This window comes from Charadrius vociferus, unplaced genomic scaffold (genome assembly GCF_000708025.1).
Source record: "Charadrius vociferus isolate BGI_N301 unplaced genomic scaffold, ASM70802v2 scaffold201, whole genome shotgun sequence".
Taxonomy (NCBI): domain Eukaryota; kingdom Metazoa; phylum Chordata; class Aves; order Charadriiformes; family Charadriidae; genus Charadrius; species Charadrius vociferus.
Window position 1 is genome coordinate 3,503,662 of NW_009646936.1, and position 26,374 is coordinate 3,530,035.

At 40.2% G+C, this 26,374-nt stretch overlaps 2 protein-coding genes across 2 annotated transcripts; one reads left to right on the forward strand and one right to left on the reverse strand.

The window, feature by feature from the left end:
* The first annotated feature begins 9 nt into the window (after positions 1-9).
* On the forward strand, positions 10-4,314 carry ATP5J (ATP synthase, H+ transporting, mitochondrial Fo complex, subunit F6). Its single transcript, XM_009894912.1, has 3 exons — positions 10-214; positions 1,779-1,903; positions 4,183-4,314. The coding sequence occupies exons 1-3, from the start codon at positions 45-47 to the stop codon at positions 4,209-4,211; spliced, it is 324 nt and encodes a 107-aa protein (XP_009893214.1). The 5' UTR covers positions 10-44; the 3' UTR covers positions 4,212-4,314.
* A 1,131-nt stretch (positions 4,315-5,445) lies between these two features.
* Positions 5,446-15,189, reverse strand: JAM2 (junctional adhesion molecule 2). The gene is made up of 8 exons (XM_009894913.1): positions 15,084-15,189; positions 13,702-13,854; positions 11,693-11,898; positions 10,183-10,285; positions 8,376-8,483; positions 7,574-7,589; positions 6,613-6,646; positions 5,446-5,478 (listed from the first exon to the last, which is right to left on the reverse strand). The coding sequence occupies exons 1-8, from the start codon at positions 15,157-15,159 to the stop codon at positions 5,446-5,448; spliced, it is 729 nt and encodes a 242-aa protein (XP_009893215.1). The 5' UTR covers positions 15,160-15,189.
* Positions 15,190-26,374: the final 11,185 nt, after the last annotated feature.

Sequence of the window (26,374 nt, forward strand, 5' to 3'; positions counted from 1 at the left end):
CCCCCCCTTTTTTTTTCGTTTTTAGCTAAAACGTTAGTGCCATCATGATTCTGCATCAGATTCTGCGACTTTCTTCCATTTTTCGCTCTGCGGTTTCCATTCACTTGCGCAGAAACATAGGCCTCTCTGCTATTGTCTTTAATAAGACAAAAGAGCTCGATCCGGTTCAGAAGCTCTTCGTGGACAAGATCAGAGAATACAACACAAAGAGCAAGTAAGTGAAATAAATTGTTTTAAGGCTGATGACAAAAGGAGGGGGAAAATGTTGATTTTGACAAATGCTGAAATCTGCTAGCTTTGTAGGTTGGTCTCTAAGTGTTTAAGGTATGCTTTCCTGCAACACTAAACCATATGACTAAAAGCATATCCAGATGCTCCTTGAACTCTGACAGGCTTGGTGCCGTGACCGCTTTGCTGGGGAGCGTGTTCCAGTGACCGACTGCCCTCCACTACAGTCACAGGAGTTAGAGGAGAAAAGAAAAATGCATTTCAGATCAGCTGCATTCTTGCGTACTTGACAGAAAATGTCTAATTTTTCCTCCATAAAAAAAAAAAAAAGGAAAGAAGTAAAGCCGATGTCATTCTTTTTGGGGAGTTAAGGCACTTAAAATTAAGGGGTTTTGTGCACTACGTGAACATACCACTGTGTTAATTTTTACCCATCTGTATGCTCTGTAAAAAGAAAAAAAATAAGCCTCTTTTTTTTTGTCTGGGGAAAATGGCTGTTTTTCAGTCTTGTTGCCAGAAGCTCAATGGAAATTGTCTCCAAAAGCAATTGAGAATTAGTGGAACTGTGAGGCTCATTCCTCAAACATCTTAAGTTAATAAGCAGTTCATTCAAATGAAATCTTAGATTCTTGTAATGTTTGAATTAACTACTTAACAGGAAACTGTACTATAGTAATTCTGTGTAATTTATTCTTGGGAATTATTCTTGGGAAGGAAATAAGCTACTACTTAGTTCTACTGGAGGAAGATCTGTGTTTCCACACCTATAAATAGCCTGTGTAGGGAGGCATTTTTGGTGGCTTTACAACTCATAAGTGGTATCTGTGTTGGTACAACTGAGCTTTGGTAATCTAAAGAGTTGCTCTTTTAATTATTTTATATTTGTATCCCAAGAAATCCCTGAATGTATATGAATGCATGGCGCCCTGTCTCTTGGCTTTTTTGCTTGTTTAGTATTCAAAACACCTTCTCGTTGCAAGAACAGTTTAGCTTTACTAACCAAGATCACTATTTGAGAAATAGCAGAGGTGCAAATCACAATTTTGTTACGAAATCATGGAATGGTTTAGGTTGGAAGGGATCTTGATGCTATGGGCAGGGACATCTCCCACTAGACCAGGTTGCTCGCAGCCCCATCCAGCCTGGACTTGAGCAGCTCCAGGGATGGAGCTTCCACATCTTCTCTGGTCAACCTGGGCCAGTGTCTCACCACCCTCAGAGTGAATCATACCTGGAATGAGTGAAACGAAGAGCCCTGAAAGCCTGGATATTCAGTGTAGCTTTATGTCTCAAAAGGCTGCCTCTCTAGCTTGGATTTTCATCATTGATCGTAGAAAGCCTGTAATTTACCCTGAGAATCTTGTTTGTGTATAAGGTAAGTAGGCCCTACCTAAGATGTGTTGTATCTCGACTTCTGGAAATACTTTAAATGGTTTGCTTTAGTTGGTTGTCAAAAAATGTTTTTAATTCATAAATGGCTATGAAAATGTAGAACTTCCACATGAAATTTCAGAACTGAACTATTAATCAGAACTTCTAATGTTTTTTAGGCAAGCTGGAGGGCCAGTCGATACAGGCCCTGAATTTCAGAAAGAGATGAATGAATCCCTTGCTAGACTGCAGCGGGCGTATGGTGAAGGAGATCTAACCAAGTTCCCAGAATTTAAATTTGAGGGTGAGTTAAAAGTCTTACTGAATTTCTAATTGCAAGTAAGGATGTGTTCACTGTTTTACTTAATTCCCATTTAGTTTTTATTTGGACCATTAATTTCACATAAGATGCCCTCAGTGAGTATCTTTACTTTTGCACAGTTCACATCTGATTCCATCTGGCTCTTTTTTTTTTGATTAATTGCCTTTTCCAGTTGAGATGTGGACTTCCTTAGACTGATGCTTAACAAAACTTGCAGTCAGATCCAGCTATCCTAATTACCCTTCACAGGCCCTAAAGAAATAGCACAAATATAATAGAAATAGCCCAGGGCCTATTGTGAGATTTTTTTCTCATCCTCCCAAAGAGCTCAGGCAACTGGTTTTCAAATGATAGTCTGCTATGTCATCCATACTGCAATTTGTAAATTTTATTAGCTCATCTGGAAAGCCTACGATTTCAGAAAATGAACATAGAACTTACCTTTGTTGCTGCGGGTTACTTTGTGACTAAATTATATTAACTTTTTTCTTCAGTTGTTTGGATACCACTTCTGTTTAACTGCTCTAAGTTTGTGTTAGCATGTTTTCATATTGCCCAGATTGATTATAACAAGAAGAAAGCTTGTGATGATTGGTTTATCAAGAATGCAAAGAAACTGCACAGACTCTGTCTGCCTTAGGACATAAAGGCAACTTAATTTTTTTATGGACAAGCTCATTTCTCTAGTTCTTTGTTTCTTTTGCTTGCTTATGTAAGTACAGCTCAAAGTCTTCATTGCTCACAAGCAGTTTTAGCCTAAAATCAGGTTTTGGAGGGGTAAGCTGTCTTTCCTATAAGCTGCAGGCAGCTGGGATGCAGCAATCTTTTGAATGTTCCAGTGTATTTGGTTTAGGTGGCAAGGTTTTGGTAGCAGGGGGCTGCAGGGGTGGCCTCTATCAGGAGAGGCCAGGGGGTGTCCACACATTGGATGGAGCCAGTTCCATCGGGCTCCAAAATGGGCTCACTGTAGGACACAGCTGAGCCAGTCAGCGATACTGGTGGCGCCTCTGTGACAACATATTTAAAAAAGGATGAAAAAAGCTCTTTCTAGTCTCAACCTTCCTGTGGAAGGAAAGAGCAGGAGAGCGCGAGGCTTGGTGGGCATCTGGCAGCCAGCCCGGGGTCAAGCCACCTTAGTCAGTGATTTGTAATTCTGATCAGACTGACTGGAAATTCTGATTTAGATAAGGAACACACCTAAAAATGTTTTGGGGTTTGGTGGTACTTCAGTTGGATTAAGGAACAATTTGGTGTCAGGTTGTTACTGCTGCAAATGAAAACAGAGCATCTGTAAAGTAGGATCTATGGCGTTTCTAACACCCCACCCTACCCCCCATTTTAGGGGTGTGTTTTCTTTATATTCAGTTTTATTTCTATGTAATATGTGAAATAATATATATTAAAGTTTACAATTTTTTTTTTTTTGTAATGAAACAAAATTTGTGTGACCATAGGAACAGAACGGGGAGGAGTCTGTTCTTTTACCACTGTTGCCTATCCTTAATCTAATTTCAACAAGTTTTCAAAACTAAGTGGCTAGATGGGTAGAAACTTTTTTTTTTTTTGTCTTAATGAAGATTACTGTAAGCTGAGCATTACCTCTCAAATTCTTTGTAGCAAGGAGACCAGGCATTAATAGCCTACCTGTCAAAAGTCTTAACCCTTCTGAGTTTGTACCTTTGACATCAAGAACTCCTTCCTCAGTGTTTGTATGTGGAGAATATCTTTTGCTGAGTGCAGTTGAAATTGCGCACTCCATTCTGTTAATCAGCTATAAGACAACAGGAAAGAGCTTGGTTACTTGTTCTTATATCAGAGCTATATTGGAAATAACATTGCTGGATAACATGACACTATTCTGGTTGGCTTCTTCCTCTGCTGCCTTCTCCCCTATGCCAGGTTTTGCTAAAAGCTGTTTTGGCAGAACGTTACTAAGGCACGTGTCTGTCTTAGACCTTATGCCTATCTCCTCTAGGGTGGAAAAGACTTGTCTACAGTGTAGTTTATTCCGTAGTGCTGCCCACATCCAATCATACCCTGATACAAAGTAAGTGGTGGTGCACGCTGCAGTGTACAAGACCTTGCTTTAGCTTTCCAACTTAATGTTTGTTTTTTTTTTTTGTGCTGCAGTGTACAAGATCTTGCTTTAGGTTTCCAACTTAATGTTTATTTTTCTTTGAATAACAGATGAATTGTGGTGTTCAAGGCTGGAATAAGAAGAGACTAATATGACTTTTCTCTCTCTCCCATTCCTCCTTTAGAGCCCAACTTTGAGGAGACTCCAAAGTGATCTCTGGAGGTTGTACACCAAACGGCAGCGTACCTCAGTGGAGTTGCTGAACATGGCACAAGTTGTAACTTAATAAATGCAGTGTTTCAGTTTGATTTCAGAAGTGTGAATAAGTTCTTAACTGTATGGTGAACATAGTTAGCTGTGCGTGTCAACTCTAAGTAACTGAGGCATCTGAGTAGTGTTTTTGAATGTTAACTGTGGAACTCCTTTGCCAAGCTACGTTTTAGTGCTGAGAAATATAACACTGATCATGATGTACCAAGAAGGAACTATTTGTTTTTCTGAGTTTGTCACATCCAAAAATCTTCTGCAGAAAAAAACCCGTGAACCCTAAATCTGTAGCCAAGTCCTATGGTAGTGATGGACCTGCACAACCAAAAGCATAAGCATAAATACACTAATTTTACACTGCATCAAATAAACACACAAACGAACACGTAAGTGATGAAGTGTTACTCTTATGAAAGTAACAAAGTTGTTAATGAGGTTGTGAGATTTAAATTTTAGTAACTGAATTACTGACATAAACACTTCAGGTTCTGAGGAACTGTTTATTTGTGATGCTTCAACAGCTAGGGTCCAGATACTACAGCTTGAGTTGTTCTGGCATGATTTTTCTTCAGAATAAAATTACACATGCAGTCTACAGAGAGGGAGGTACACTTCCTTGTGGAAGAGAAGCTGTAGGCATTTTATATTAGACAATAAAACACTGATTGAGCCTCAATTACAGGAAGCTTTATTCTGTCAGGATACCGAGTATAAGTCTGCGTGACTACTTATGCGCTCACAGATGGCTTTGACAAACCTAACACAACATCAAAGTACTAATAAGTTGGAGTTGCAGAAGATTTTGAGCCCTTGATAATGCTGGAGACATAAGTAGTAGAAGCAGTGGTAGCAAGCTCATCTATGAAAGTTATTTGAATAGATTGTTCCAAGCTGTAAGAGTGAATCCTGTAGCGCTGCATGTATACATGAACAAAATGAGAAGTCTTCACACAAATTGCCTCGCATATTCAATTTAGTTCTATCTTTAAGTTAAGTTTTTGGGTGTTTTTTTTTTTTTTTAAAAAGCAATCACAGGTTGACTAGATCTAAACATTGGCAGTTTCTATTTTCAGCATGTAGTATGCGAAAACAATATTTACAGGGTAGAGGTCAAAAGATCCCTTCGATACTTTTGTATAACAAGTAGTCATTTGATGTCCCTCACAGAGGCTGAAATCTTCTAAATAACAAAGGACTTGGTGTGCTTGAAATCCTAAATGAAGCAAACAAGGTCATGTAAGTAATACTTCAAAGATTTTAACCAGATTAACATTTAGTGTATATTTCTGAAGAAACTAAGGCATTGAGATTGAAAATAAGCATGCCTGCTATTAGCGAACGTTGAAAGCGAAGTCTACAGAATGCTACACAGAATAGCAGTAATAACCTATTAAAAAAAATACAAGTATCAAGTGGCTCTGTTGAGCATCTGATCCATAAGTGCTTTACTATTGATAAACAGATACCACAGCTCTTCAAAGTTTGTTCCCTCCCACTCAGAGCAACCAGGTAGGTGGCCTCAGCAAGTTCCTTACATGCATACTAGGTGAAGGAATAAGTTTGTGCTGTTTAGGACACTCTGTTTTGGTCAAAGAAAAATGGGCAGCATTCAGCGAGCTTTTAAGGCTACTAATGTAGCCTTAAATTATAGATAGTGAAACAAAGTTGCTGCTAGTTGAAGCTTTAGTTGGCACTCCATTCCTTTTGCACCAATCTGAAAAGCTGGAGCAATGTACATGCTCTTACAGCCCGTGAGCCACCTCAGTGGGGGGGGGGGGAAGTAGTAAGTTTAGCTTCCATATTTAGTCAAGCCTTTTGATCCACGTTAATCTTAGAGGAATTAAGGCCCAGACTTTCTCTTGCTGCTACTTTGGACTGTGTCTGAGTTAGTTTCTTTGGTTAACCAATATGCGTGAACAAGGCAGAGCGGAAGACTTCACAAACAAAAAATGGCATAATTAAGTGGATGGTATAGAGATGAGATTGCCAGATAGTGTAAGGCTGTTACTATTTTAATTTATCTGATGGAGGGAAAGTAATAATGAAAAAGGGAAAGAAAAAGAATGAAAGAAGCTAATAGAACGGGGACATGTAGGAGGAAGTAGGTAAAAGAGAACCACTGCTTAGTACGGTAAAGAAAAAGATGGCAAAGTATGGAGCCAGGTGCTGTAGTTGCATGGCACTTGAAACTAAGTAATAGGAAGCTACAAATGCAAACAGAGATACGGTATCTCCAGGTATTGCTGGCGTATAAGGTTGGGGGGGCTGTGCAAAAACACCACAGAACTAAGGAATTCTGAAGACACCTAGAACTTTTTAAACACACTACCAAGTGCAAAATACTTGCCTTTTCACTCGTAGATTGATAGTTGGTCTTCTTTCTGTTAACAGAAAAGGAACATAGGTTAAACAGTGACTTCTCTGGTGTTAGCATTAACCCTCTGAGAACTTGATTTATGAATGTATTTTTCCTGATTTCCAACAATCCTTAAGAGTTTTTTGCCCCTCAGAAAAAGGTCACAATAACAAATCCATTGAATCCTTTTAGACAGCTGTCATTATCTCATTAACCACTTTCAAATTACCTTCCCTAGGCTTGTCTTTTCAATGCTTCCAGTTATGCTTTTCATCTAGTTCATAGCCAGTATAAACAGCATAGTATTTTAAAGTAATATTTGTATTTCTCTTTAGTACTTTTTTTTTTTTTACCTCCTATTACCTAGAAGCGCTGAGATAAACTTTTAAAAGAAAAAAAAAAAAAAAAGAGAAGTGAAGACTTGAGGGCAGCCTCCAATGAAGCACACAATTTTAGCCTTGTGGGGGACTTGAGGAATTCTGACTTGCTACTAAGAAATTTAAGTGCATGAAATAAATCCATATTAAAGGAGTAGACCAGACACCCTCATAAAGCCTCCACCTGTCATATTTTTACAAATATTTTCTGAAATAATCTGCAGACATGGCTATGAGGACAGTTCAATTTGGTTCTGAGTATTTTTTGTCCAGTTTGAAGAGAAGACAAATGCATGCCTGTAGCTGAGTTAGGAGTGTAAACCATAACTATATAAAAAGAGGTATCTCTGGACATTTATGACAGTAATAATCGTTAATTCATTTTCTGACCAATACACTGGTTCTAATAAGGGAACCAGCTGGTGTGTAGGATTGGGTTTATTTCAGTGCTCAAAAAAGCAACTGTACAAGAATCATGCGAGAAAGGCCTTAAACCACCCTCACAGTTACTAAATCATCAGAAATGTAAATTAAGTTTGTAGTGATTAGCGTACTACTTGCATCAAGATACTTACTGGGAAGAGCTTCCCTCTGAAAAAGAAAAAAAAAATTAGCACAAGAACAGTTTCCTTAGATAATTTAAAGTTCTTCAAAATAGTTTATGGCTTATTCAGCTCTTCAGTTTCTAGAAGGAGTTTCTGAACCAAATGTCTCTTTTTGGTGTAGCGAGTTTAAACAGAAAAAGATTAGGTTGCTCTCAAAGTTAAATGAACTTCCAAGTGAACATGAATTCTAACACAGCTCTGTTAGCCTTTTAATTTTAGGCAGCGGACCTTCTCAGACCCCGACACTTGGCATCCCTTCTTGCTGTCCTGAACTCTACAGGCACTAACGTAAACGGGCGTCGGGATTTTGTGCAGCGATCCTCAAACGCTCCGTGTGCACTTTCGCCACGACCCAGAAGAGGGAGCCAGTAATTTAGTTTCCCCTTCATCAGAACTCAGCCGTTCAGATCTTTCAGACTGCAAGTGAACCTGCACGGCTTGCTTTTATGGTGCCTTTCTTTGCCATCCCATCTCAAAACCAGAGCAGAGAGGCTCCTGGAACCAGGGTTCGGCTCGTAGCTTTCCCCAGATTGCTGTTTGGTAGCCTTACGCAACTGCACAAACATCTCCGTGTCGTTCTTTAAGTATCTCGTGCAGTAGAAGTTGGCAGAATAAAAAAGTCTACACAATAAAGCTGCTGTTGTAATACTCTTTAGCTTTAGTAGCATGGAGTTAGAGCCTTTATAAAAAGGAAGACATGTTACAGTCAGCAGAAGTACAGATTTTTTTTTTTTTTTTTGACACAAGGAAGGAGTGATTTTACTTTACTTACTTGAAAAGTAGCCCTTCTTTTGGGCATAAAATACTCCAAGGCCACACAATGCCATTACCAGAGCCACAAATACTACTGCAGCAATGATACCACTTACATTAAGGTCATCTGTAATTATAAAACATAAGTCCAATGTTATAAGTTGTAAAAATTTCCTTTGGCTGGATTTTTTTACCCTAATTACTACAGGCACCTTTTGTATCTATAGGTGGTCTTTGGCCCAAGCTACATAAGTTAATTAGTAACACGCAGATGTAGATAAGCAGTCCAAAAACTGCTTATCACAGCCACATTAACTGGAGTGTTCGATACACTTCAGCTGCTTCGTTCAGCTCAAAAGTAAGGAAAGAATAAGAGGAGTCAAGGGATACATACTCCTCATTTTACCTGTCCCCAATAAGTATTCTTCATGTCATATATGTCTCTAAGGAAAATACCTTGAAACCTTTAAAGTGTTTTCATACAGGTAGTTTGCCTAAAAATAACTGAAACAGCTGATGGCAATGTCAGGTCCCAGTACTGAAGAACTCTTCAGGAGAGTTATGTAAAATTAAATGCTTTTTTTTATTTTTAAATAGCAAAGCTTTTGAAATTCAACACAATAAAGGCCAACAAGTATTTTAGCCAGATGTCTAAAGTTAAACTCTAAATTGGGCTACTGAAACATCTAGTCATTTTTATTTTGAAGGTGATGACCCATGCCCATTTCCTGATACAACCACTAAGAGCTTCAGATAATCATCCATTTTAGGAAAAACAAAAACATCAACATGAAGAAACATTTTCGTAGATTTTTGTTATATATCCAATTATTCATTTGGATCCTGACTTTAAGCATAAGCACATCAATATATGGCTGGGAATTTTATCGCCAAATCTCTCCATTTTTGTGGATTGATTGACAGCGATTTAGGACTTTGACAAGTATTTGCACAACAGGGGGATTCAGTCTTGGTAGCTTGTGGAACACTTATTCATAATCAACCAGGAATGCATTAAAAGCCGTGATACAGTCATTTTCAGCTAAGTTCTCGGAAAGCACCAGACAACTGCTTTATGGAATTCTTGGACATGTGCAGTATTTGTTAGGATCTTTTAGAAACTTTGTTTCTTTACCACCTGCTTTCCTATCGAATCTGCAAGAGCTAGTTTTATATTCTGCAAAAACATTCATACATTTTGGGTTATTGTAGATTCTGCCCCTCCAGCCTTTACTAAATTCTTTATTAGCAAATCAATGTTACACTTCACCTACACTGTGCAAGTAGAAAAGAAACAAGTAGCATGATGTTTTTAATTTATTTATTTTTTAAGATGCACTGACTTCTTCCATGTTCCTCTGGCAGGTATCAGTGAATCACAGTTAAATTTCTGATCTCTTACATTAAGATCTCACATGAATGCATCTCAAAAGGGAGGCTTTTCTTAAAGAAAATAACCCAGTAGACTGGCACATTATGCTGTACAGCTTCCACAAAAGCATTCTGAAATATTAAGGATCTCAGATGGATACTGCTGTTGTGTGAAGTGCAGTGCTTAGCAACCTAAAGGTTGGCTACTACAATAATTTTAAGGTAGTTGCTTTTCTGTGAAATGCAGTGAGACACGTTTGTGCTGTAAAAAAAGAATGCTTTCAGTAGCCAGAGCAATAACATATAAGGAACTACTATTATTATTCCTTCCCCAAAATGCAATAATCCAATAAAAAGATATAATTCAGTCCGGTCTTAGCTTCTCAGTGGCATCATGCAATAAAATCATTCATATTGCAAGACTGTTTTCCACCCTTATTTGTCTTGATACATACCAACTTGCATTCGCTTCACTGAACATTTCTGAGATAATCCAACCCCATTGGAAGCTTCACAGAAATACTCTCCAGTGTCATTCTTTGTAACTGTGTTAAATAGCTGTTAAGACAGAGTCCAAAACCATTATCAGAATGGAAAAAAATTCAAAATTCCCTGTGGGATAGAAATTTTGACATGTCAACAGGGTTTGGTTTGTTGTTTTTTTCAACAAAAAAAAAACCTGAAGGAAAGTGAGAAGTTGACCTCTTAGTTCAGCTCCCTAGTCATATCCCCTGGTTCTTAAATGCAGCTTATGGTCTAAGAGGCTCTTTTAGATGGATGTTCTAACCAGATGGTGTGTATCTACAAGGAGATTCTTTGTCAGTGCCTTCCAACAAAATGGATTTTTTTTTTTTAGACATGTTCTAATTTCAGAATCCCTGATATAAAAATATTTTATTCATTTCACAAAAAAAAAAAATAAAAAAATCACATAGTACCAAAAAAATATTTCCCATGGGAAGTTTGTGGGCTTCCACACCCCCCCCCAAAAAATGGCACTTTCTAGTGCTAAACTGCATTATTTATCAACTACTACTGCTGTAAAAATGAAAATAAGGAAGCAATGGACAGAGACTGACCTCATGTCTATTCCAGTGTTTCTCTGTATTTATTATATTTTTAATCATTAGATTTGTCAACTTTTTTCCCTTTAATATATTCTATACCTTAAAACTAAGATTTTCAGAAGTGATCAGTAATTTTGAGTAGTCCACTTAATTTCCACAGTGTGCTGAAAGATCCACAGCACCTCAGAATGCTTAGTCACATTTCAGTTTCCAGTTTTGATCATGCACAAGAGTAGGGTGCCCCTAGAACAACTCTATACTTATGATACATTGTCAACTGAGGTTTTTCAGAAGTAGTACATATCAATTTTTTTAGAAGGATCAGCTAATGGGGGAGGGATGAGAAAGAGATGGCCAGTTCTGAGGGGACCACCCCCCCTCACACACAAAAAGCAAAAAACTAAAACAAAAACCATACTGTTACTTACAGCCCCGACCCATTCCCACTGACTTCACAAGTACTGGACTGGAAGCTGTAAATGCCACTGGATTGCACAGATTCTGGAGAGCACAGAGTACTGCACTCCCACTGAAGTGTGGGAAGTCGCTATTTCAGATTTTAAGGTGCTATCAAATATAACTCTCTTGACATACTGAGAGATCATTCTTGCCTGGCACCGGTTAGTTAAATGACAAGGTGAAATTTGTCATTATTTTCTAGATTCTGCTCATTTATCGTTACTGCAGCCTCACAACTCATCCAATTTGCCTCTATCATTCAACGTCTATAGCTTGTCATTGGTCTAAGGCAGAAACCACCTTCTACGTTTCTTAGCATATATTTCAGCACGAGATTCACCTCTGACAAGGACCTTGTGCATTTCTGGATCAAGACCCCTGTGCATCATTGTACTAAACAGTAAATGTGGTCTTCTTGACAGCTGGTTATGACACTTACCAGAGTGCCAGACTTTTTATTCATGGTGTAAGTTATATTTGCTGCTTTAGCACTGCCTGCTCCTGTCTTTTCCAGTAAGGCAACACCGTTCTTGTACCACTGGTACTCAGAGGGAGGAGACCCCTCAGTCTCCTTACAGCTCAGCTCCACTACTGTTCCCGTCATTGCAGAGCTGGGTACCTCACATACTGGAGTAGTTGGGGCAACTGGAAAATGAAATTGCACTTGTTACGCAGTCTTATCAGTCTTGTCTATATGACAACAGTTTGACAGTCACTGGTGAGGAGGTGAGCACTTCTGTACATGCTTAGAAACTACCATGTTAATGAAATGAGGTGCTGAAGTCCTGTTATTGGAGAGTACAGTAAAATTTGTGAGTTGCTAAAAATGGAAGAAAGAGGCTTGCTCCCAGCCTCCCTCCCACATGCTGTGTCATCCTGTCTCCAATCTATACACTCTCATCCAACCCCAGAGAGTTTGTTTCACCTTGTTTCTTGCATGGGGCCTCTTACTCACGGACAGAGGAGGGATAACTCAGGGAATTTGTAGTTCAGCAATTCCCCCCTTCCCTTCCCCAGTATTTAAAAACAGAAGTGAGGGAGACGAAAAAGACTTTTTGTATTAAAAGAAGCCAGCTGGGTTTGGAAAAATGATTACCAGAAAGAATTACCAAGGCTGGCTATCATCACAGCCATTGTGTGAATCCCAGGTTGAGGGCCAAAACCAACTGGCTACTAACTTTCAGTTTAAACTAAAAACAAACATTCTCACACACAGATGCAAGAGAACTGATCATTCTTTCTGCCATGAAGACGAGAGTCTCCTTTCTGATTTTTATTACATGAACAGAAAAGGAACTTAATTTTTTTGGTAACTTGAAGCTATGTAGAAGATAACTAAGGTTGAAGAGGCATACATGGAACATTAAAAGCACAAGTGACACCTTAACGAGTATTCATAGCTTTTCCTTGGCTGATTTTAAAATAAAAAGCAAAAATAGATAAAACCATGTGAAATACTAACTAATTCAAAGTAACTTTCACAAAAGGTTTGCAAGCAACACACAAGCACACACTCTCCTTTGGGCTCTAAGACTTCAACTTTAAATTAAGAAGCCACATTTAAGAGGAAAGCTGTTGAGAGAGTGGACGAAAGAAGGGATAAGTGAGGTTACCTCATTGTTGGAGCTAATCAGAAGTTCATGAACTTATCATCCTTTATGAAGAACTTTGAGATTTTTTTATAATTTTAAAAGATCAATTATTTTTGTATAGAAAAAAACAATATAGAAACTACAAAAGCAAACATTTTCTCTTCTCCCTATACAGAGAAAAGAAGAAAACTACCAACCTCTACCACTCATTCACTGGGAAAAATACCAGGAACAATGTAAGAAGAATGTGCTCAGTGTTCACTTTTCCCTCCTTTCCCTGAGTGGGAATGAAAACAAACAAAAAACCCACAAAGAACAACCACCCCCCCAAGCCAACACCATCTCTCCTGTAAATAAAGCGCACAGATTGCTAGCTCGCTGGCTGGCATTGCACAGACACTGCAGCAGTTTCTCCTTCCAAAACCAGGAGGAGACTGTAGCATATTGGAATGAACTGTTGCTCAGGAATATTTGATAGATGTTGACAGATTCTGACTTTCCAGTGCCAAACACCATGATCAGCTTGTCATGATTCAGATTGTCAGTCACTGAGTGACTTCAGTTGTAGTAGAAACGGATGTTTCACCATCACAGCATACTTGCTAAGTTTTGAGAACTGTAACCCATATTTGTATCAACAAACCCCTAATTATATTCCTTTCTCATGCAAGTGTGCATTTTGCAAAGCTCTTTTGTGAAGTATGCTGTAGAAAGTGCATGTGCACATGTGTTTATAAACCCAGCCCAAAGAAGACCCCAAAACCTAGCAGCCACACACCGTATGGACAACCCTACCTTCAACACCCCTTGCCATCATTAAATGTCTTTACAGAAGCCCAAATAACAAAGTTTGTACCCAATACTGTGAGAGTAATAGTAGCTTCTCCCAGGCGTTGCCCCTCTTCACTCTTTGCACTGATTTCACAGCGGTAGGTCCCAGAATCGTTTCTAGTCACATTTCTAATACGAATTCCTGTATTCAGCATCTCTGCTCGGCCTCGAAGATCACCTTTAAGGGAGAACAGACAGTGAGGTTTCTGCTCTGTGCTTATAGTGAATGTCTATGTCTCATTGGCTTGTTCTGAAATCATGTACAATTTATGATATATTGCTCATCTGTTCAGTGTTAGTTATCTATCATGAAGGAGCAATATGTAGTCCCCTTCCCAAGACAGTAAGAACATTCCACAACTTGTCCATTTAGTCCAAAAAAACCCTGAGTTCAAAAAACCTACAGCTGTCATACATTATCTACTTGGAAGATGGAATGTTTTTTTTCTGCAAATATTTCAAGAAAACACGTATAGTAGTAGTCAGGTGACAAAGAAGATGATTTTCCACTAGAGGGACAGCAATCACTAACTTAATTACCTTACAGAAAGAATTGTGAGCAAGACCGCAGCAAAGTATTTGACATGTTAACTTGGCAAGAAAAACTTATTGGATTCAGTAAAGATATTGCCATCAGACTTCTTACAATGATTTTTTTTTCATTCTACAGCTTGTTATGAAATTAAAGTTACATGCACACACAGGACCATCAGTTCCAGTGTTTCTCTAAATTAAATATATGCAGAAAAAAAACAAGTTCATCAACAAGACCAGCACATCTTGCAAGCTCTACAAACTAAAAAAAAATTGCTGTGCTTTTATTTTACTTCTCAACCTTCGTTTATAGTGTACAAGGTACCAGAAACCCATATTTTCTTCAACACCTAAAGCTGAGGCAAGTCCTTTTCAGAACACATAAACAGAAATTCCACTTCTGAAAAGAATACAAATAATTTAAAATATACAGCTGAGTTTATATTTTATGTATATAAAATTGCTGCATTATTCATATCTAAGCCTCCAGCTTTACAGGAGGCTGCAGAAACCTCTTTGTAGGATAGGAGTGCAGAATTTGCAGTAGTTTTGGGGAGTTTATATCTGCATGTAATTTCGTTTTTGAAAATGTCAAGGAATGTGCACTGCCATTTTTCTTAGTCTTGAATTTTATTATATTTAACTTCACTAAAAAGGTAACTAATCATTGATGATTTTATTAAGGAAGGCTTCCCCTCACCCCCTCCTCCCCCAGCGGAAGAATTCTTTTTGTCAAAAGGACAGCTGTTCAGTACGGAGAGTCAAGAGCATTCTCTTTCAGTCATTTTCTTAATGTTATTCCTCAAGAAAGAGTCCATATCTATGCTGGAGAATGACATGTTAAACCAACAGTCTAAGTTTGTAGCACTGTACCTGTAAATTCACCATTGTAGTAAACAAATGAGACTTCTTGAGACCGGATTTTCTTCCATTCTATTCTTAAGCTCATCCCTTTTGAAAATTTGTGCTTGCAACTAAGAATAGCCTCTAGAGGGAAAAAAAAAAAAAAAAAAAAAAAAAAAAAAAAAAGAACTCAAAAAGGAAAATTAGAGACTTCAGCATTGTGTTTGGTACACATTCAGGCCCCATGAAATTAATATTCCCCCTTCAAAAGAACTTGAGCCGTCAGCTTGAGCAGTCAGCAAGGGCCAGATGCTATCAGACCTTCTCAAGACTTAAACAAACAGAGTGGGGAACAGAAACTAGTAATTTTTCCATACTTCAGTGGCCTTTGGATCAAAATTCAGATGTTGGAGACTCGATATTCCCATGTTGGATGGGCACAGATTCTGTATTACAACCCTCATTTTAGGCTTAAATATTTTCATCAGTGAGCAGACCACCATTAAAAAAGGACTCTGACCCTATTATCAACAATATTTTATGAATTACCATTCCGAATTCAGTATCAGCAGTTTAACTGTTCAAATGTATAACTTAATGCAGATGGAAGACATGCCAGTAAGATGGTTAAATATTCTCCTGAGTAACTTATGTATTTAGTTACAATTTCACATTGGTTATTGTAAGGGTATGTGGAAGGTGAGAGTCTGCTTCATTAAGGTTTCCCAATCAAGGACCTTTTCAATGCAAGAGCGACAACAACCAAAGAGGGCAGCAACAAACCAAAACACAGACACACACATGACAGACAGGGACTAACGGAGATGATGGCAAAGACCATCAGTCTTCAAACAAACTGATGGGACTGTAGTGTGGGCAACTGGAGCAAATGAGGGTCTCTGCATCAGCAGTTGGAGGGGCCACAGATGTTGGGAGCATGTGTTGGTGAGTCTCAAAGTACATGTGCCTGGAGCGCTAGCTATCAGGGCAGAGATGGCAGTATATTTAGGGCCAGCAACTGGGGTCACACTGGGGGTGTGTGGTGCATGTGCAATGTTTGTATCTTTCCTAAACCTGATGTGCCTGGAAGCGTGTGTGTAATTCACTAACAAACCTCAAACTGGGCAAGCTGGTGAGTAGGGCAGGGGTAGGGGATGGGCAGAGGGGTTCTGCGGGTACTCAGGGGATCCAAGAACGCGCACGTGCTTGTGAATCTAGAGAGCATTGTGGGAGGGCTTTCAACACTGAACTTCAACCTTCCACCAGCCAGAGAGGAGGAAGGATGCTCAAACGTCTATACTTAATGCTTTATGTGAGCCCAGACAGCATTATACGTGGGTGCTGTCAAAGGCAGCGCCTTGTGTGCAGTGGTCTGTGTAGCTGGCAGTGCCAGTGTCGCAAGCGTCTGTATGTGTGAGTTTGTGCACACAGGCGTGCATCCCCAGGACACACACACACACACAGTCTTGCTACTGGTTGAACCTGCAAATGGGAAAGCAGCAGCTGTGTCCATTGGATAAAGACCCTCAGGTCTCCAGGAACATTGGGCTGGATGCCAGTGGCTGGACAGGAGGAACACCCAGGTCCCCAGAGCTGTTGGTGGCAGAGGCTGCTCATGACATCCCTCAGTGGTTCCCTCTTATTTTTCTTGAGTTCTTGAGAAAAGAAGGTTCATACAATCGTTCACCTTTCTGTCTGTCCACTCAAGTTTCCCTAACTTATGTACAGTGGGCATCACCAATCAAATTTCACAGAGGGGCTGAGATTTCAAGCGTTCCTGATTATTGCTAAGATTGCCATTACTGTGTAGGAAATAAACCAAAACTAGCGCTCCTAATGAAGAGCAGGTCATACTGGGAGTTCAACTGTTCTTTTTTCCTCCCTCACAGCAGAGAATCAGCATATGCCATCACTAATACATAGCTTGCATCATAGTAATTGTGGTCTGTGGTCTATGTTCAAGCCTATGGTTATTATGGGGGAACTCAAGAGAGAGAGAAGACAGGACAAACTGTATAGGCGAGTTATTGGGACAAACTCAGTGTTTCAGTAGTTCCATTCTCTGTGGAGTATCTATATATTTTTTTCCCTGTAAATAACTCTTAACTCAAGGTATTAATAAGAATTGTTGGAAGACAACATCAAAGGAAGGAATACAACCACACATCTGACTGGCGCCAAATCTATTAATAAGTAAAGTTTAGCATCTCCCAGAAGTTTCTATAAGAGATACAAATACAATACTGATCTTGCCACCTTTAGGCTGCTCATCATCCAATATAGGCCAGAGTATCAAGGATCAAAAGTCTTTATAGTTTTGGCAATGCCTGTTTAGCTTTCAGGAGACAAACATTCACTGCGCAAACATGCAGCCACTCTGTGTTAAGCAGCACCCTCCTTTACAGACTTAGCAAACATGGGTGAAGGGCAATTAAGAGCTACCGACAGATCTACCCACTCGCTCTTTAGAGTCTGATTTCCCAGGTCAGTTCTGTAGAGAAAGAAAAAGCTTCCAAGGGGCCCGACTGGTATCCTTGGTGATCTCTCATAGAGGAAAAAAAGTCCAGACTTGAAAGAAAGATTGAGGCAGTAGGGCATTCTTTGCCAGAAACATGTTACACACGCACTGGCCGCTTCAAAAAACATGCTGTGCACTCAGGAAGCCTGAGGTTCCTGACTTCAGGTTGCGTGGATGGGTGGAGGCTTCCTGAATCTTAAGATTTGCTAAAGTTTCCTTTCTATTTTGTTTTTGTATCCTTCTAACAAAGAAAAAAACCATCATTCAAGCTCAGCTAGCTTTTGCTACTGACCTTGTGACAGTTGGCTGGTCTCATGAGCCGGTCTTTATTAGTTGACACAGAGACAGCTCAGCTGAAGTGTTCTCAGCTGAACAAGCCACCTCCATCTTGAACGAGCTGCCCCTTTCTTGCATGCCACATTTTTTTATTACAAAAAAAACCTAGCATTGATGCCCTCCCATTAATCTTATTCAGACAAAAGGAATGGTGTGGAAGAAAAGGAGCACACACAGAACAGAGACAACATAATAAACCCCTCCTTAGTTATAGTTCCCCTCTCCTGCTTTTTCCCATACTAACAGAGTCAGCAAGAGGTATTTTCCAGAACAGGTCTACTTGACTTGCTTTAAGGTAGGCCTACAGGATGCTGTGTGTCAGCACAGGCTCTGCTGGGCCTGGAAGAACCTTCTGGGATCTTGGAGAGGTCTGAACAATGTTTAATTTGGATTTACATCTGGCCTGGAGGCTATCATTTGGTTATAGAATCAAAGAACATCTCAAGTTGGAAGGGACATGTAAGGATCATCAAGTCCAACTCCCTGTTCCTCGCAGGACTACCTAAAACTAAACCATGTGACTAAGAGCATCATTCAGATACTCCCTAAACTCTGACACGCCTGGTGCTGTGACCACTTCTCTGGGGAGCCTGTTCCAGTGACCAACCGCCCTAGTAACGGGAGCTGGAGGAGAAAAGAAAAATGCATTTCAGATCAGCTGCATTCAGCTGAATAGCTACGCCTATCAGCCCCTGCCATTCCCTTAGTGCTGCTACACAAAAAGAACTCAGCATGGCATCTGAGCTATGTTCAACTGATCTCTATCATACAAATAACAAAAGAACAAAATGCATGCCATGTATCATATAAAAAGAGAATCTAATCAAGCTTTACTATTACCTGAAGAGCTTCTCTCTCCTCTTGCCTACCCTGAGTTCTAAATGCATTAAGTTCTTCTTCCCCCAAAATGACAAAAATACTTAACAGGAGCCCAGCTGACAGCTTTAAACCTCCAAAATATTTATTACCTCAAACAGATGAATAAAGCCTAAAGCTCAGCAAACAGTTCTTTCAATTCCCAAATTCCCACCTCTCTCCGTTTCAACCAAATGCAAAGAAAAAAGAAACAAATAAAAACCCTCACATAACCCACAAACTTCACGTACATACTCCAGGATCCCTTTCTCATCTACCAAGCAATCACCAGGTTTTCCTCCCTGCTTCCTTAACTCCTTTAGTTTGCAGTAATTTGTCATTTTACATATAACATATGCACATATAAATATGTAAATAGCCATTACAGTTAATGGCTGTTTTTAATTGTCAGTAAGTTATAGTTACTGACAATTAGCTGACTTAGAGTTGTTCTCTCTCTAGTCCATCACTTCTCTGTCTTGTAAGATAACTAATGCTTCTCCTTTCTATCAGTTCCCATTATTTGGAGTGGAAGAAACCCAGGCAAAAGTTACAGAGTGAGCTACCAGGACTGACAAACAAGTCACAGAATCACAGAATAGGTGAGGTTGAAAAGGACCTCTGGGGAGCATATTGTCCAAGCCCACATCAAGTAAGAGAAAATGAGGACAAGGGCAAGATTCACAAAGAGTCAATAGAGGGAGCAGGAGCAGGACCCCTCAGAAAAGAGGAAGATGATCTCAACAGTTGCACAGCTTCTGTATACATAGTTTGCATGTATTGTGCATATATTAAAAATAATCACAGCAATGCCCATACTGTACCCTTAAACTCCTCTGCTTTTACATTTTTGTTATCCGTTTCAATGGAAATTCCAGACACTTTAGGATCTGCAAGGGGAGAGAAAAAAAAAAGACAATTCAGCAAAAAAATACTTGTAATTTCATATGTGCTTCAGCAGCTACAAGCAATATTTTTTTGAGACCTTCTTACAGTGAACAGATTAGATATTGTCTACTAGAGAGAGCACAGGACTAAGAGCTAGACCAGGGCTGGCCATGTGGGTGGCCTTGAACAATTCCTCTTTTCTCCATGCCCTGGCACCTGTAAAATATAGTAGTATTTCTCTTTTACAATAGCATGATAATATTTACATGTGAAAAGTTCTATATAAACAGTAGATGTTGTTTTATACTGGGCTAATGTCTAAGTCTGTTTCTAACTAGGGAGACTTGCATTAATCCATAAGCGTATTTTCCATTGTATTCCTACTACAATGCAGGCACGTTTAGAAGAATACCATGTACAGCTTTTACAGGGTAAAACAATGGGTGCAGTAATTGGCAGTTACCCCAAATTCTTGTTGAAATGAGAAGGAAAACATTAGTCAACGTTTCTATAGTTTTATATCAAAGACAGAAAAAAACCAACCCCATACATTCTTAGATATCTCTTATAGTGGGAATACAGAAATTCCAGAGAGAACAAGTGAAGTAACCACTAGCCCTACATCAACCCCCACCCAGCTACTCCCTCCCCCACTGCACATCACTATACATCCTCTCTTAAGAGCTGCTCTCCTCCCAGGAAACAACTCCACCATTTTCCTTCATGATTCAGAAGCATTCCTGCAAGGCCCAAGAGTCGGTCACAGTTATTCCGATTGCTCCATGGCAGGCTACAAGCCTACCAAGTGCTTAAGAACAGCTAAACACAGTTCTTTGCACAGGTTTACATTAACTTTTTTATTTTTTTTCCAAAAGCATCTCAAGTTCTCTTGTATTTAGGACCAGTTTTGAAGACAACATAAACACTTGCAATGCAGTCCTTCTCCTCCATCCGCATCAGCCAATTCAATAATTGCTTTAGAAGGTGTGAACAAGAACTGAGCCCCTCTCCTCATCAACAATGCCTAGAAATGTGGCTCGTTTAGGAACATAATATTCTTTTGACTGATAGAAACTAGGCTTGCTTTACTCCTTTTAGTCTGATCTTGCTATTTACCTCTCTCACACAAACAGGCCTCCTTTGTTTATCCCCAAAGAATTAATTTTCCTTTCCCCTGCCTGATGGGGGAAGACTTGCACACAGCCTGGCAGATGGATATCCAGTCTTGATCTGAAGATGTAAACAAATCAAGAATCTTTTGCTTCTTACTGTTTTCTTTTGACAGTTGATTATTTCTGGTAAAGCATGTGCCTCTTTTCTCGCTTGAATGAGTCCATTTGGGTTTTCAGCTGTGGGTTCTTGTCCTGATTTCAATGAGGATAGGGTTGATTTTCACAAGGAGCTGGGACAGGACACAACAGGGTCAGGTGACCCAAATGGGTATTTGCTGTACATTAATCATGTTTTGTATATTCTTCTATCAGTATTATTGTTGTTGCTTTCCTCTTTTCTTCACTGTTCTGTTACACTGCCTTTATCTCCACCCATGAGTTTTGCCTTTTTCTTTCGATTCTCCCTCCATCCCACTGCTGGTGCAGTGGAGTGAGCAAAAGACCAGGAGGTTCTTTGTTGCTGGCTGGGGTTAAACCACAACAGTTCTCACAGCTCTGAGTCAGCATGCCGTTTTCTTTGCATAAAGGCACCATCATAGAATAGTTTGAGTTGGAAAGGACCCTTAAAGGTCATCTAGTCCAATCTTCCCTGCAACACACAAGGGCATCTTCAATGAGATCAGGTTGCTCAGAGCCCTGTCCAGCCTGACCTTGGAATGGGACATCTACCACCTCTCTGGGCAACCTGTTCAGTGTTTCACCACCCTCATTGTAAAAATTTTCTTCCTCATATGTAGTCTAAATCTACCTTCTTTTAGTTTAAAGCCATTACCCCTTGTCCTATTGCAGTAGGCCCTGTTAAAAAGTTTCTCCCCATCTTTCCTGCAGGCCTCCTTTAAGTACTGAAAGGCCACAATAAGGTCTCCCTGGAGCCTTCTCTTCTCCAGTCTGAAAAACCCCAACTCTCTCAGTTTCTCCTCATAGAAGTTTTCCATCTCTCTGATAATGTTTGTGGCTCTCTTCTGGACTGGGTCCAACAGGTCCATGTCTTCCCTGTGCTGCAGGCTCCAGAGCTGGATGCTGTACTCCAGGTGGGGTCTCACCAGAGCAGAGGGGCAGAATCACCTCCCTCGGCCTGCTGGCCATGCTTCTTTTGATATAGATACAGTTTGGTTTCTGGGCTGCAAGCACACATCCAGCTTTTCATCCACCAGTATCCCCAAGTCCTTCTCAGCAAGGCTGCTCTTAATCCCTTCATTCTCCAGCCTGTATTTGTGCTTGGGATTGCCGCAACCCAGGTGTAGGACCTTGCACTTGACCTTGATAAACTTAATGAGGTTCACATGGCCTCACCTCTCAATCCTGTCCAGGTCCCTCTGGGCATCCCATGGATGGCATCCCATCCCTCAGACACGTCAACTGCACCACTCAGCTTGGTGTTGTCTGCAAACTTGCTGAGGGTGCAGTCAATCCCACTGTTTATGTCACTGATGAAAATATTAAACAGTAGCTGGTCCCATACACCATCATGGTTTTCTTCTCGATTAAAGATCATTCCTTATTGTTCAAGTGTAGCAGTACACAGGGAATTCTCCATCTAAACTGTCCCTACAGCCCTTTCCCTCCATAATTTTCTATTTTTTTTCCCCAACATCCTCTAAAAATACAGATTGCGGTTCTATCAGTATCTATAACCATTGCCTCTAAGACACAGAGCAACAGTCAGAATACGTATTTGAGTACCCAGCACCGTAGCAAAAGTTCAGTTACTCATTCACTGTATCCTGTTGTGGTGGGTTGACCTCGGCCAGCTGCCAGACGCCCACCCAGCTGTTCTCTCACTTCCTCTCCTCAACATGACAAAGGAGAAAATAAAATTAAAAAAGCTTACATGTCAAGAGAAAGACAGGGAGATCACTTGGCAATTACCACCACAGCCAAAACAGATTCAACTTTGGAAAAATTAATTAAATTTATTGCCGACTAAAAATAGAGTAAGCACAGGGCATGTGGGGAATGAGGGTCATGGTCAGTCCATAGCAGCTCCTCTCTGCCACTCCTTCCTCCCCACACTTCTTTGCTCCAGGGTGGGCTCCTCTCCATGGGCTGCAGTTACCATCGGGAGCCTGTTCTAACATAGATCCTCCATATAATTCAGCTTCCTTCAAAGCGTATCAACTTGCTCTGGTGTGGGATCATCCATGAGCTGCAGTGTAGATATCTGCTCCAGCATGGTCCTCCACGGGCTGTAGGGCAACACATGCTCCACTGTGGTTTCTCCACGAGCTGCAGGGGATCCTCCCTCTCTCCCCTGGGGGCTGGCAGGGCTGTCTCTCACACTGTTCCCCTCAGCCCCAGCTGCTGGGCAGCATTTTGCCCTTTCTGACAGAGGCTTTCCCTGCGGTGCCACCATGGTGGCTGTGGGGCTCAGCCGTGCCCTGCGGTGGGTCGGTTGGAGCTGGCTGGAACCGGCTGTGTCTGGCTCAGGGCAGCCCCCCTGACAGCCCGGCCTGGGCACCCACACCCCATACTCCTGTATTACTCTTCAGAGCTGCTGCTTTCTAAATATCTCCCCATCCCCTTCCCCTCTTTAAAATGCATGTCCAACATGTCTTGTTTCTAAGAAACATATGTTCATATGTACACATTACCAAAAGATCCAAGTTTGTGTGCAACTATCCTGTCCTTAATATGTTTTAATTTTATCACCGCATATGTGTTACTCCAAAATAGTTACAACAGAAGTTTATAATATGAAAATAAATAAGAAGTGAAGAAGACAATTCCAGCAATGCCATTTACGTGCTCTTATAATACTGAAATAGCAAAAAATATTTGCATTACAAATAGCGCTTGGAAATTTTTTCCACCCCATCAAGAAAGGAAACTTTCCTGTTGTATCAAAACAAAAAAAACCCCACAAACCCAAAAATTACTCCCCCACCCCCTGTTGAAACCAGAGGAGGGAACCGCCTCTCCAGCGCCTCCCAAAGTTACCGTTACTCCTGCATGTCCACACTGAGCCCATCTCCTCATTTTTGTCCAAGCTTGGTCTAGACTAAATCCTGAAGTTATTAAGTCATTTTCCTTTTAACCTATTAAGCCTTATTTAGATTTATGGAAAGAAAATTAGCTTTCTACTTTTACCCAAACCATGTTGTTTCTAGAACAATACCACCCCACCCCTTTATCCTATATGCTAAGAGATAAGAAACCACATTTAACTATTGAAGTAACATTTTCCTTCATGTGTTCATGATGTTCATTTTGTTTTGAGGCTCTGACAGCAGCTAACACGTGCCAAAACTCAGGTAGAAAGCGTTTCTAGGACTCCAATGTGTCAGTAAAGCCATTTATAAATTATTGGCACATCAACCTTCTCTGCCTGGACACAAACCAGCTCAAATACATGCAATTCACCACTGTATTACATTCACTCTTTCATAGACCTGGAAATGTCTTTCCTCCTCTTTAATACAGATGTCAGGCAGCTCACTGTCACAGTCTAAGTGTTCATAAGCTAGAAGCCACAATAAGAAAATGTTTTATGACTTTTGGGGCAGGATCATGGTACTTACTTCTCACTGTGGAAGTTATCATGAAATTACTTTGCATACTTTCTTTGGGAGCTTGCAATTGCACAGTCTCCATGTTTCCCCTTGCATCAAGGAATTTATAGAATACATGAAGACCCTATCATGCAATGCAGAAAGTACAAAATACGTCAGAGAAAAATAAAGAAGTTCAACATACACAGAGCCCTCATCCTCGCACACACAAACCACACATATACATGACCCTCTTCAAGAAGCATCACAGTCCGAACAGTAACTTAAGGGGGTGCAGACATAGCTGACCAAATTAAAACCATTATGTATTCTGATCAAGCAGAAAGACAGGAGACCTCTTCAAAGCTAGAGCATCTCTTCCTTAAAATGTCCTTTTAGAAATGCCTCCACCACTTATTCAGAATCCAAGAGCTCAGCTTTGGATTTTAACTCGCCATATAAACAGCAATACTGAAAATATGACATATTACTGTACCAGTAAATGCTTTTATACAGACTGAAAAAACCCACCCTACTCTTACGTGTGAGTAGCTTCATTTGTTTAGAAGTAAACCCCCAAAATACACACTTCCCATTTGATAATCACTCACACAGCTGTAAACTGACACTACTAGCTGGAGGAATCATTAAGGAAAAACATATTAGTCAAATCAAATCAAAGGAAATAGCGTGCCTGAAGGAAATTACATGAGAACAGAATCAAAACAAAGTTATAAGTACAAGAGAAAAAGCAGTCTTGTGGTATTTGTTTTGCCAAGTTTTAAATAGCAGGTGGTCTAAAGCAAAGCTTAACAAAGGATTTCAGAGGATACTGTAAGTTTAGGAAGTCCGATGTCCCAAGAATAAAGCGATAACAAAGCCAATTCTCTTGCTGAAATCCCTAAAAGAGAATAGGAAACCAGGCATCTGTTTGGTGTTCGCATCCTTCAAACACATGACCACCTCAGGATAAGCCATTGGTGACATGCTTAGATGCTGATGCAGACTTCTCAGCTATGGAAGCACCTACCATGAGGTACTCAAGTGATACCTAGAGTTTTGCCACAGTCACATCATTTAAACACTCACGTCTGTGTTGGCTCTCTTGATGCCATAATTTTTCCTAAGAGAAGTAGGCCATAGATTACACAGTCAATAAATGGGGAAGGGGGAGGAGAAGCTATCGACATTTGGACAGAATTAGTTGTAAATCACCTACAAGAAAGACAAAAAACCCCCACAAAAAACTCTTCCCCTTCTTCTTAGTAGCCTAAGACGTGGTGGCTTGGTGGCTACAACCAAAAGGCTACCAACCCTGCTCACAGTGGCGTTGGCAGGCCTGGCTATGTTAACTCTGACAATTAACAACAGGCAGTCAGGGCTCAGACTCAGCACTCTTCCCAGCCACGTTGCTGTCAGTCAGCATTTAAAAGGCCTTCATTTTCCATCAGTTCTGCTTGGTGAACGCTCACCACCAGCAAACATACTGGAGAGAGATCAGGAGTATTCACAGCCTCTGCAGGAGTCTCCTGTGTTGGACCGAGTCCTTAACTGATCTCTGAAACTGGAGATTTACACAACAAAATGTAGCCTGAAATAACATCAAGGAAACATAATATAAACTTGGTGTTAAGACTTCAAATTTTGGACAAGGGCTAGAAGAAATTACCCCACATTATGGGAAACAAAAAGGAAAAAGAAGCTCAACTTCAGTCTTTCAGTTACAAAATTTCTTGAATCTTAAAGAATAATAATAGAACAGGAATTACTTTGGGCAGAGTTTATCAGATTCACAAAAAAACCCAACCCTGTGTATCTTCAACCACAGAAAACAAATAAAGGAGTAGTCTGAAGGGGAAGGGGGGAGGGGACAGCAGGGTGGGAATATAAACCTATCTAAGCCCAGATGCAGAGAGCAAGTTTGTATTTTAATAGGTGTAGTGCAACTACATAAAGGATGGTAATCCAAGAGAGAAGGCACATTTTCCGGCTGACCAGCTGAAGGGGTCTAAAACACAAAAGGAACTCAAAAAGCTTCTCAGCCACCCCTTCACTTATGTGGTA